Here is a 13,384-nt window from a genome sequence, read left to right on the forward strand (position 1 = left end):
ACCGCTGTGCTCTCTCCCTGTGTCATGCAGGGGGTAGCTCAGGACAGCAAACTAACCACTTCTCTGCCACCATCACCCTTGGTGGCCAAACAAAGAACTAAGAACAAAACAGATTTGGTCTTAAAGAAGAAGAGGAACACCAAAAGCTTTTCTCCCAAACCTAGGGCCTGCAGCCCCAACATGAACCAAGAAACAACCAACAGAAGCTTCAGCAGTATTTTCTCTCCTGCAGTACAACTGACTGACTATCCTGCTCTTACCTCAAGCTGAAAACCAAGGAAGTTCCACCCGCAGCACCACAGCATTGGCACAAGCAAGTGCTGTGGAGTTGTCACTAGGTTAATGAGGGCTGTGATAAAGCAGGTCACATCCCATACAGATTTACTTAGAAATCCCATTATTTAGCAGAGGAGTAGGGAGTTCCCAGAGATCAAGGGGCATGGCTACAACAAAGCTCAAGTGGTCACTGCCTTGCAGGCAGCAGGAAGAGCTTTCAGATCCAGCTGTGCCATCCTGCCATGGTAGGACCAGAATGGCTTTCTCCCTAGCAAGCTGAGGGCCAAGCAAGGGTGCACGTCCCCACTGCCCTAGGCAGGGCCCCCGGAGTGCAGAGCCTCTGGATGGTTCTCGAGGCTGCTACAAGAAACAGCAATTTCTCCCCTTGCCAGCAGATGCATTAGCATGGGGATAGGAGGTTTCTCATTAAGGCACTTCAGCATCAATCTGCTTCCTCTGCAGCCTAAATCATACCCACAAACAGAGTGCTATTTTGGGGGCATAAAAGGTTTAAGGCTTCTGGGGTATCAGTGCCCAGGGGGAGCATTTTCAGAGTCTTCCTTTAGTGTTGCTTTATTCCCCAACTCCTCTTGACTACTGAAAGACACCAGACGTGTTTACCTGAGGAAAGCAGGTCCTGCTCCACAAATAGTCCCTGAACGCCCCAATAATCCTCTGGTCTTCCTAGTCACACAGGATCTGCACAGAGAATTTATCAGGAAAACCAGGGCATACATTTCCTTCTAGTGATGATTTTAACTGTCACATTTGCATGTTCAGCATTTGACATGCCTGGAAGGCAATTCAGAATTCATCTGCCAGCATCAGAGACCACACCAGCTCCAGCAAACACAGCATAAACACATTCCACAAGATCAAAGCTACTGTAAAGCCTGACACCAAAGCCCTGAACGATTCCAGTTCAGCAGCTGAACACTTCTGGCAAACAAACCCCCTGGATTCCCATGGATTGGATAAGTCACACATCTGGTACCCGAGCAAAGGGATGGTAAAGTGCTGAATAGATTTTGAGCTGTAGGAGCTCTAGACTCTTGAGAGTTTCAAGTCTTCATTTTCTGTCTTACTTTGGGGAGTATTCTTTACTGGGTGATGCAGTTGTCTCCCATGTCCTGAGCGTATCTGTCAGATATTGCCGTCCTTAAGTCCTCCACCTCTTTGTGAAGCTGTTTTACCTCCACCAGTTTCTTTGCAAGTCCATCAGGGCTCAGTAAGTCATCCTTCTCCTTAGCAGAGTACTGCACAGCTGCAGAGTCAGAGAAGGGAGTCATCTCAACATGTAATTGTGACCAAGGATCACACACATTTGCAAGTGAGGCAGAAAAAACAATGCAGGCTTGCAAAAGAGGTGCTACTTAACATTTAGTTCTTACATCATGCACCTTCAGAGCTGGCTAACCACAGAAATAAGGTTCAGAATCCTAGGAAGATGAGAACCTCTTCTGTATTGTAGTAGTGCTATATTATACACAAGTTTAATTCTGCCACAGCACAGGAACTGAGGGGTTTGCTCTGTCATCACTCCACATACTTACAGCGAATGCCCAGGAGCAGAGAGAGGTTGGGATCCTTGCCCTGAGCCCTCTGAGTGACAATGCTGTAGACAGACTGCAAATCCTGCAGACAGCTGGCCAGCTCGCTGTGCAGGTCCTGCGCCAGGCGAGCTGTCTCGGCAGGCAGTGGCTGGGTTGTTAGCTCTGCCTGACAGAGCCGTTCCTGAAGGGTCAGGTTCTTCTCAATGAGATCCTGGTTCTGCACGGAGAGCTGAACAAATGGGCACAGCAGGTTAGTGGTGACCTGGTTTAGAACTAGTACACTTAGAACAACTTAACACAAGTGCTCAATGATGATGGGAGCACTGAAGGCAGAAGGAGCTGGTTTATATCAAGCCCTCCAGACTCTTGCCAGATAAGCAACAGTCAAGCTTGACAAGGTCTAGGGAAAAATTCTTCACCTAGAGAGTGATCAGGCATTGGAACAGGCTTCCAAGGGCAGTAGTGGAATCACCATCCCTGGAAGTGTTAAAAAAAACCCCAACATATAGATGAGACATTTAGTGCCATGGTTCAGTGGTGGCCTTGGCAGTGCTGGGATAACGGTTGTACTTGATGATCGGTCTTTTCCAACCTGGTTGATTCTATGATTCTGTTCTAAGGTGTGAGCATTCAGCTTTCCTGGCTCAGACAGGAAGCACCCCATGACACTGCACTATCCCTGCTGGGGCATGATGCAACAAAATAAGCTTCCAGGAGGTTGTTCACCAGTTGCTCACCCCAACACCGGCCATCCCTTCCCTCAAGGGCTGCCACTGTGCTTGGCTTCCTTCAAGGCTTGAGAGTAGGGCTCAGTCCTGCCCTTCAACCACGGCTGTGGGCCAGGTTGGAGTCCTGCTCACTGCCGTGCTGCCCCCAGCTGGCAAACTCGGCAAACTCAAACCCAAGGCAGGAACTGCCTTTCTCCTCCTGCTTTTGAACAGAGAAGAGCTCCTTTCAGAGCAACTGACTAGCAGGAAGCAGGAGAGGTTGTGTTGCTGACTGCAAATTAAGGACCTAGCTAAAAGACAATTTATTGTTCATTCAGCTGCTATGCTCAGGCACTCGGCACGCCTGCTCTGACCTCTTTCACAGCGGCCCGGAGCTGCTGTAGTGCATTCTCTCTTCTCACCGCCTCCTCTTTCAGAGCTTGGCTTGTCCCCTCTTCCTGGGTCACCTGTTCTTCCAGGTTCTAGAACAGACCATGGGTAAGTAGTCAGTCTAACCCACATCACAGAAGATTCTCGAGTTCTAGGTCCCTCCACAGTCACCTCTCACCTTTACTTGCAAGGACAACTGCTCTGCCTTCTTCTGCTGTTTGTCCACAATCTGGAATCAAAAGCAGAAGCATCAGAACTGGCCACACAAACTCAGTAATTCCACCAGGATTCCTCCTTCAGTAAGAGAGCATCCCCTCTCCTCTTTTCCTGTCCATTTACTGTTTTAATCACTGCTTCTGTTAGTAGTGAATTCTCCAATGAAAGGCACCTGATACAAGGCACCATTGGAAGTATCAGCTAAATACAGACTGGACAAATTGCATTCATGTGGTTTTCTTCTCCCCTCTTCAGCATTCTGCAACTTGTCTCCAGTGTTAACTGCAGGAAAGCATAGTTATCACACCAAGAACAGCTTCTAAAAACCCTCAGCCTGGAATTCCAGGAACTGCTGCTTCAGTACAACAGTGACTGCAAAGGTCCCTGATTTCATCTTCAGTGCCTGCTGTGATTCAGTGGAAGGGAAAAGGTGTGATTCCCAGCTGGGACACTGTTACCTTCCTGAGGCGGTCACATTCTTTCTTCAGAGAGTCATTTTCTATCTTCTGTCTCTCCCCATCCTGGGCAGCGGCTCCTCTCTCTGCATTCTTCACACACTGCTGCACCTTGTCCTGCAAGCTACAATTGGCAGAACACCATGGGAAAACCAGCTTTATCTAGGGTGTCTCCTTCACTATGAGGGGGCAAATGATTTTCATCTCAGGTGTCAGTGTTGCCAGGGCTATGACAGAAGTCTCCCTTCCTTGGACACAGCCCTATCCATGATACTGGCACATTTGCAGAGACAACAATTACAGACTAAGTAGGTCCATTTTGCACGGAGTTATGGTTGACAAGAGCAGTAACCTGAGGACACAAACAAGCCCAGGTAACAGAACAGGGGCCCCCTTTCTTTCAGCATGTGGTTCTGCTCCCACCCTCCGCTGCTGGCACACAGAATTTAAACATTGTTTTGGCAAGCACATAATCATCACACATCCATGGTAACCAGGTTCTGACAGGAGGGACAGTGGCTGTGCTGAATCATCACAGCTCTTGTGCAGCAATTACTTCAGTGCTATTCAAATCCTCCTGACTTTTACCTGCGCACAGTAGAAAGAAGCTCCAGCTCCTTGTGTTTTTGGGTTTCTAGCTGCACCTCTTGCTCCCTGAAAGCAGCCCGGATATCTCCAAGCTCTGTTTCCAGTGCCAGCACTGTTTCTTGCATAGCAGTACTCTTCAGTTCAGATTCCTTCAGCTGCAACAAAGGCCATCAGAACATTCTAGAGACCTCCCAGGAGTTTTACCACACACAGCATGTTTCAACTACATTTGCAGTGTCCATTTTTAGTACCTATGTGGCAATTCTCAGCTACAGCTCAGAACATTCCTCCTCCAAAAAGGCCTGACCATAACTTCACTTGTGCAGCTGCACAGGGGATAAACTGCAGCTGTAGAAAAGTCACCTGAGCAAGTATGTGAAGAGCTATCATCATAACTCAACAGAAGTTTTACCTTCTGACTCTGTTTCTGATGGTCCTCAAGGGTTGGTAGATCAGCCAAATATCGTTCCAGGGTCTCAATTCTCTGTTGTCTCTCTCTGTTTTGTTCGGATTCCTTCTGGCATTTCTTTTTAAGGTTATTAATGTGTTTGTCTCTTCCCTTTACCTGCAGGGACAGTTATAAAAAAGTTTAGCTTATATAATTTCTTATCCATTCTTCAGTTCTGTGTAAGCCTCATTTACCTTTTTGTACAGCACTAAACACCAAAACACAAGATCACCTTAACTCAGCAGCATTTCTGCTCATTTATCTAAAGACAGGCCTCCTCTCTGGTTAAAAGAGCAGGTAGTGAAATACTTCTAGCTGCAGGAGAAAGGGCTTTTGCTTACAATCCAAAGTACTCTACAAGGCACTATATGGACTTTCAGCTTCTCAAAGCAAAACCACCTTCCCATCTCAGCAGCAATAGGATCATACCCTTTCTTCCTGTTTTTTTAACTCCTCTGCATGTTTCTGCATAGTTTCCTTCAGTGACTCCCGGATCAGCTTTGCATCCACCTCTGCAGCAGCCAGTTTTCTCTCCAATTCAATGTTTTCCTTACTGAGGGATTCAGTCTTCTCTGTGAACTGTGCTCGAAGAAATGTGTTCTCCCGCTGCAGCTCCTGCAGAGACAAGCTGGCATTATGCATCTGTGCTGCCTCAGAACTGTGTTCGCAGCCTCCCTAATTCCCAAACATCATTCAGCCCATCTTATACACTGCAGTATCTGAAATCGCATGTCAGTGCCATCAGGCCTTTGCATCACTAGCACAGCTTCTAAACAAACCATAGTACTTCAGGGCTTGAAATCTCAAAGACAGGTAATAGGGATCCCATACAAAGGATCACTTTACTCTGCATAGCCCTTCTACTCAGGGAATACCTAATAAGAAGTGATAAAGCCATTGGGTTCAATACCTTTCTTACTGACACCCTGCTGCATCTGCTTACCTGCATTCTCAACATGTAGACATCTCCATAGGTTGCTGGACAGCCAAGGAGGGCACTGTGAACCTGTAGTTCACTTTCCCGGACCTTCTGCTCCAACTGTGAGATGTGTTGTCTTTGCCTGTAAGAAGCAACAACTGGTAATACACTGTCCTCAAACACACAGCAGAGAGCAATACAGCATGAACAGTGCCACCACAACTCTAATGCTCCATACAGGGACAAGCAGAACGGAAAGGCAAGTCTGCAACTCAGAACTGACCTGCAGAGAAATGATCTGGAAGATTTTATGATTCTGTGATATCCATTTCAAAGTTTTTCAGAATTGGTATTAACTTTTCCTCCCTCCCTTCGAAGCAATCCCCAGCAATGATTATAGATAAAACACACAAGCCTTCCATGCTTTGGAAGATCTGGCTTGGTTGTAGAGCTTGTATGAGTGACAAAGATAACTCCAAATGAGCAACCAGAAACAGTATTTACAGCCCAAATGCTGAAGGTAGTTTTTATTAGGACTTTTTCAAAAAGCTTATGGACCATAGCATTAGGTATGAGAAATGTGCTTGACAGCCCAAATTCACAAAGAGTTAATTTAAAATAAAGCTCTATAAGAGCTCCAAGGAAACCCTCAAGCAAAAAAGGCAGCAGTTTTGACATTCCAAATAATCATGATGTGAACAGAAATCTTTATCCTTTATAAAGCATAGAGAATCATAACCAAAATTGATTTATTTGATCCCTTCAGGATCATCATTCTAATTCCAAGAGGAAGGGGAGGAGAGCTCATGAAAAATATATGCTCTTCTCAAAGGTCATCATATTGCTCTTTGCAACAAAAGAGACTCAGTTGGGCAAGAGGGACTCTGAGATATGACCTTTCCTTGGTACTTTCAAACCCCTCCCTTTCCAAAAGGCAATGCGCTAGAGCCCATACACCACATGTCAGTAGCAAACTCTCACCTATCAATGAGGAGCTCTTTCTCCTTGAGTAGGTTTTCATTGGAGTTCAGGATATTGATCCACTGAGCTGGATCAGGAGTAGGCAGCGAAGGAGAATACATGGAGGGATGGTGGCAGGCACCTCCATTTTGTAACTGAAAGAGGAGACAAAATGAGGAAGGAGGTTTATGCTCAACAGAGGTAACTGCAACACTGCTAGAGCTATTTTGCGCCCTGTGTGCTCATCTGCATGCCAGGACAGAGCTATTTCAGTCTCTGTTGATGTCCAAGAACAAGTAACTTTGCCCAAGCACAACTGGAGATTAACAATAATTTTAGCTCACTGGAAACAATTTGTCTCCATTCGGGTTCAGCTGGTGGGATAAACAAGCTGGTCCAGCTAATAGATCTGTTAGTTTTATGCAGCTTTTTTAAGCCAAAAAAGCATTTCCCAACTCTAGATACAGAATACAGTTATTGTAGAAGTGAAGAACTTCTTAGCATGCTTTTTCTTCACAGTTTCTAGCAGACAGGATATTTCCCTCTTGATCTGATCCGTTGTGCAGTGCTGTAACATAATACAGAGCTGTTCTCCATAAGCAACACGTCAAATGATACCTGTGACACCACATGCTGTAAAACCAGATCATTAACAGACTTTCAGTGTAAGACAGGGAGAAGCAGCAGACATTTTCCCCTCTTGCTTTGTAAGCCTGGAATAACAATTCATGACTACACAGGAAGGCTTTCAAACTCATACATTCACACAAGCAGCTCCTTACCTGCATTTGCTCTACTTGCAATCGCACTTTGTCCAGCTGCTGTTTCCAAGCACTGAGCTCACAGACCCTCTCATGTGGGTGTAGTGTGCAGGCGTCCTGCATCCATGCTCGAGATGGAGGACTTACAGGCTTTGAATAGAAATTGTTGGCCGGAAGTCCCGTTGGCATCAGTCTGTTCCCGCTTGGCCACGTTCCGTCCTGGGGCTCACAGACTCCATTAGCCCCCACCACTTGCTTACTCTCTGGCAGCACCTTATAATGGTCCTTTCCTGCCTCAGCTGCCCCAGAGTTTGGATTGAACTTCTGGAACCTGTGCAGGGGGTCAGTGCACAAATTATCCAGAAAGAGAGACTGGTTAAGGGTGCGCTCAATGGCAGGGGTGTCAAACTTCCAAGTGTCTTCTGCTCTCATGTGATCAGAAACAGGATGCCAGGGTTGCTCAAACCCATTTTCCCCTGAAGTCCTGTAGAGGTGCAGGAGATCCCTGGGTGGCACCTGAGAAGACTTCCCAGAATTAAAATCTCCATTTCTCATGAGCCCTGTGTGTTCAGAAGCAGCAGATCCTGGCATAGCAGGTTTTGATGGATTCTGTAAACAGCTCTGGTCTCCTGCAGGACACAGCTTGGAGGGTGAGGCACCTAGAGTCGAAGGCATAACATGGGCTGTTGGGATGGTCACTTGGGCTTTGATGGGCTGGAATGAGGAACCGTTACTGGAATTGCAAAAGTCTGGGGAAAGAAGAACAATGCTCTGATTACAATGCTGAAACATTCCAACATGAACAGGCATTTCTTTGAGGAACTTTCCAGAAGAAGTTAAAAACCTGACTCTTTTCCCCCTGAACATGTCCTCCTAAGCAGCAGCAGCAGGACCAAGGCACACCAGTGTTCCCCTCATTACAGGTTTCAGGAGCCTGCTGACATTTTCCTACCACCATATCACAGGGAGAATCCAAGTTTAATTCAGCAGACATTTTTAATCCCGTTATTAAGCTACTCCAGTATAATCTTAAATCAATAAGGTTATCTTTCTATAGGTTTAGAAATCAAGTCCTTTAAATTGAATAAAAAGGCTGGAACTTACTCAGCTGAACACTGAGACCTTGATTCTGTTCTGCCCGTCCCACAGCTCAGCGACTCTGAACCGTGACCAAAGCTAACGGGAGCCTTCACTAAGCCCATGATGAGCTTCAAACATAGCTGAACACTGGATCACCAGCAGTTGACCTTCGAACTCCTCCAGGACACTGCAGCAAAAGAGCTTTTCCTAGAGTAATGGCTGTGCCTTATTGCCACAGGAAATGAGACAGAGTTGGGCACACGCACCCCAACGTGAGCCCGTTGTGTCAGACGGGCACCAAACCTGGCTACGGGGAAGTGCTGGGTTATTCTTAGCAACTCTCAGATTTCAATACAGCAACAGCAAGAACTGAGAAAGGCAAACAGCAAAGTGCCTGTTCCCACTCCTTGTCACCATACATTGTGTACTGCAGTAATTCCAGGTTTCTCCCAGCTACACAAACTTGTTTTCTTCATGTGTTTGGCTAAAGGCCCACCCCTCATGATGTTTCTTTAATCTAACCTCAAGAATGCAACATCAATCCTCCACCTGTTTATAACCTCAAAGCATTGCTACAGGAAGGAATAAAAGGGTTCAAGTTGAATAGGACCAAAACCAGATTCTGCAAAGACCATCAAACTGCAGGTAAGTATCACAGTAAAGGCACATGGTACTCTCCTCAAAAAATGAGCAGGAGTGGGGGAGGCATCACTCAGACATTCATTGCCTGTGCCAGAGAACACCCTGCTACCAAACAGTCACAAGCACATTCACCTCAGCAAACAGAAGGGACAGGGCAATTTCCTTTTACAGCCCCTGGATTCGTATCCCAGCATCACTGTCAGGAACTCGAGCCCTCTGAGCAACACATCACATGCAGATGCTGCAATCGGTTCCTTCAGTGTGCCAAGGCTTGTCACAACATTTCCAACACACACACAGACCTGACAGGCAGAAATTCAGCCTCAGCTCTTACAAACAAGGCTACAACATAGCAAACATTCCAAAGGGCCATCATTATCTCCCCTGCCTTGAATGTGCAGCTGGATGTTTTACTATCCTGAGAGGCACTAAAGGAGACACTTAAACATGTGCTCTAGTAATATTTACAGCAATATTTCCACAAGTCAGACCTTCTGAAACACATTCATTTTAACTCACACATTATTGAGATCTATGGCTGCCAATGCAGCTTGTGAAATATACGAATGTGCAAAGTACATTATTTTAAAGAACACAGCAAACTGCCTCACTGCTGAAAGAAGGGTCAGTGAATCAATAGTGGTTTATGTCACTTTTGTGGATGAAGATACAGGTGGAAAGGATTTCTAGGACAAGCAATTTCACAGAACACACCTCAGCTGAGGGACAGGCGGCAGCCTTCTTCAGTGAGCAGCACACAGCTCTAACACTGAGGACACTTAGAAAGGCACACTGATCTGAAGCCTCTAGAGGCACCTATAAATTAGTTCTTAAAAGAAAGAATCACGCATCACACTTGCTGATAGATCACTTGGTCAGAATGAACCAGCAAATCAACAAGGTGGCTCTTTTAGTCAGTTCAGAATGCTTGCTACAGTTAAAAGACACCAGCTTAGAGAAACAGCAAGTCCCTTAATCACTTGTTTGTATTTCAGTCAGCATATCTGTGTGCTGAGGTTTTGAAATAGTCCCCAAACATCATTTCAGATTCTGCTCTCTCCCAAGTTTTACATTCTAGGATTCAGTAATATCAAGCTATTTAATGTTTTAAACTCTGTTCCTGTGTGACCCCATGCTGACCATCACCTTCTGTGCTGTCTGAGCAGGAGGTCCCAATGCCCCCATCCCCGCTGTCAGCCACACTTGAACTGCGGCTGACTCGGCTCTGGAACTTCACAGACAACATGGGTGTTTTCCAGTCAGTCTCCAGGAAATGACTCTTTTGACTGGCACTGGGATCTGGAGAGAAAAAGCAGGAATATTTATGTTTTAGCTAACAGACTGAAAAGCCTTTTAATATACCTAATTAAGCCATATCTAATTACCCATTCTACCTCAACCCATCCTTGCTTGACTCCCCATATTGTTGCTAAAGAAATCTCTTCTGCAAAAGGAAATGGCAGCAAACATATGGAAATCAAATCATATCAACCGAAGACTGAAAAAAAATCAATCTAGTTATGGAAGTCAGACTGCAAAAGCAGTAAATTATATTCCCATTGATGAGCTTGGTGATATTACACCCAGCTGATGCTCTGGCACTCAGATGAAACAGAGAAGCAGCAGCATTGGCCCACAGCAAAACTGGTTGAATTAAAGATACATTTTTGCATGAACTGGTAAGAACTCTTCCTGATGTATCACTTAGCACTCAAGAGATAGGTTTGTTATCAAACAGCTCTCTCCCCATGCATACCCATGCAATTGTTTTATATGGCAGGAATAAGACATTGTTTTCAAATAAAAAGCTTCTGGTAATGAACTCTTCTCAAGGCCATCTGTCTCCTCAGGGGAGCTGAAACTGGATCCGACAGCAGCAGGGCTTTAAAGAAAGGACTGTCCTTACCCGGTGGATTGTTCTGCTGGAGCCTCAGGTCTGGCTGTTTCTCCAGAGCAGCCATCTTATCTGTCCAGTGAACTACAGGGCAATACATAAAAACCACTTTGTCAGTACAAACCAGCCCCTGTTCCCACTAACCAAAGGGTACATACACACCAGTTACTCTCCATTCAGACTGACACAGTATTTCACATTTAATGAGCATCTCCTCCCAAGAATGTCTCTGCTTCATCCCCACAGCACAGAGGCCTTAAAAAAAGCCCTTGCAGTTACTGGAGGTTTTCTTCATGCCTGAGAAATGAGCAGAGTTCCTGTTTGCAACATTCTCCAGGTCTGCAGCAGTTCAGCAGCTCCTTTCAACTGGGCCATGTGTTATCCCCATCGTGGTTATTTATAGAGCATCAGTCACCATGGCACCTACACGCTGCCTTTATGTCTACAGAGCCTAAAAATTTCCTTTCACAAGTCTTAACTTTAAACCAGTTCATCTCTGCCCTCTGTAGAGGTCACTGAGCAACTACAGGCAGAAGTGCAGCCATTCACAACCTGGCATTGCTGCTCCATAAATGGCAGTCCTTTTCTATCTAGAGCTTTGGTTTAATTGATCTGCTTATCCAAGTACTTCAGTGAATTTCCTAACTCTGACCATGCAAGCTCTGATTTGCAGCTCTCAGGCTTATTGTGAACATTCAGGGCTGCTCTCCACTCCATCAGCCTGACTCCATCAGTCAGATACTATATCCTCAATTGCCAGCTCCTACAGATTTGTCCTTAACTGATTCAAAGAGCTCGCAGAAACCATTAATTCTTAGGAAACAGACACAGATGTTACGACACAGGATAGACACTGGGAATACAATAGGCTAACGAAGCAGAAGCAGCATTTCACTCAGCAGACATACAACACTTCCAGGTAAATGCAGCATTATTATGCTTAATTTAGGTATGTTTCTGAAATTCCTGAGTTGAAAACCCAGTCTCCAGCATTACAGACAGTTACAGCAGGGAAATGCAAGCGTGGCTCTTGACATAAAACAGACAAAGCAAAGTGCTCCCACCTCACCCCGCACACCCTCACACACAGACACAGCACCCACCCCACAGCGCATCCCATGAGCAAGCCCTGCACAGGGAGTAGGAAGGGAGAGGTGGGTCAGGAAGAGGGGGAGCAGCGCTTTACCCGGTGGAAGGAGAGAGCTTGGAGGGGACGTGCAGTGATGTGGAGCCAGGCTGTGGGGGGAAACGCTTCGCCCCGCCGACACTGATTTGGGTGGAGAGAGGGGAAGGCCCTCCCTGAGGGGCACCGGTCCCTGAGGGGCGCGGGGAGCGGAACGGAGCCGGTCCCTAAGGGGCGGAGGGAGAGAAGGGGTGGTTTCACCGAGGGGGGGAGCGCTGTGCCCCAGGCCGAGGCCCGCCCCGTGGTGCCGGCAGCGGGACGGCTCCGAGCCCCTCACCTGCCTCCGCCGCGCTGCCCGCGCTGCCCCGCGACCGTTACAGCCAAGGGGCGGGAAGGGAGAGGAGGGGCAGAGGAAAAGCTACGGAGCCCCGCCCCTCCCTGCCCCTCAGCCTATCGGGAGCGCCGGCCCCGCCCCTGCCCGTCGGTCATTGGCTCGCCAGGACGCTGATCCCCGCCCCGCAGCTTAGCGGTTCTCTGCGTCTGCGCAGTGGCTCAGTCCTGGCGGTGCTGTGCGTGCGTGCCCGCAGGGGCGGGCTGGGGTAGCTGCAGGTTCCGGCGTTCTCAGCCAGTTCTGACTTCTCCACCTGAGGTCCTCGTCGCGGTTTGCTGGTGCTGCGCTTCGCGAGGGCATTCCAGTGCCTAAAGGGGCTACAGGAAACCTGGAGAGAGGCTTTGGATAAGGGGAATGGCTTTAACCTGGCAAAGCAGGGAAAAGGGAAGTCGCAACTGGAAATGTTTTTATTTAAGCTTAAAAATAGCTAATTAGTGCCCCCAGAGCCCCCCAGCCTTAAACTTGGGGATAAACGTGAGGACATCTTCATGAATCTGCATGTATGTCTTTGTAGTCAAAAGTGAATCTGTAATCCAGCACAGAAAACAGATGAGTGCGTGCCTCAGCTTTTCCATGGCATTCTCTGGTCTGTGTTCAAACAGTGCTGCTGGTGGTCCTGAAGGCAGTATTGGGTACTATAAAGGTCCAAATTTCTCAGTATTGCAGTTTAGCATTTGTGATCCTAATGTTACTACTGAAAGAAAACCATGGGAGAGTGTCCACGTTACCCTGAAAGCCTGTAGGACGCATCCCTGCTGTTTGTGCCTCCAGCTGGCCATTGTGGGTCAGACAAGTACAGTAGAACAGAAAAATCAATTGTACACATAAAATGCACGTTATTGATGAGTAGGGATGAAAATGTGTTGATATTCATAGAATATTTCCATGATTGAATGATTTCTGTGGTGTTTGACCCCGAGCTAAGAAAATACAATAGAGTTGTTGAAGTTTGGGGGATGTTTTGCAGCAAACCTTGTATCA

At 46.8% G+C, this 13,384-nt stretch overlaps 1 protein-coding gene across 1 annotated transcript; it reads right to left on the minus strand.

Annotated features, from left to right (window-relative positions):
* Positions 1-1,376: 1,376 nt before the first annotated feature.
* Positions 1,377-10,956, minus strand: CEP85 (centrosomal protein 85; the record flags this gene model as incomplete). The annotated part of the gene is made up of 13 exons (XM_080632579.1): positions 1,377-1,540; positions 1,830-2,058; positions 2,911-3,018; positions 3,105-3,155; positions 3,601-3,721; positions 4,186-4,340; positions 4,598-4,750; positions 5,063-5,248; positions 5,577-5,694; positions 6,534-6,667; positions 7,295-8,022; positions 10,142-10,294; positions 10,902-10,956. The coding sequence occupies 13 exons, from the start codon at positions 10,954-10,956 to the stop codon at positions 1,377-1,379; spliced, it is 2,355 nt and encodes a 784-aa protein (XP_080488705.1).
* Positions 10,957-13,384: the final 2,428 nt, after the last annotated feature.

The sequence above is a fragment of the Psittacula echo genome (assembly GCF_963264785.1).
Source record: "Psittacula echo genome assembly, chromosome: 21".
Classification (NCBI taxonomy): Eukaryota; Metazoa; Chordata; class Aves; order Psittaciformes; family Psittacidae; genus Psittacula; species Psittacula echo.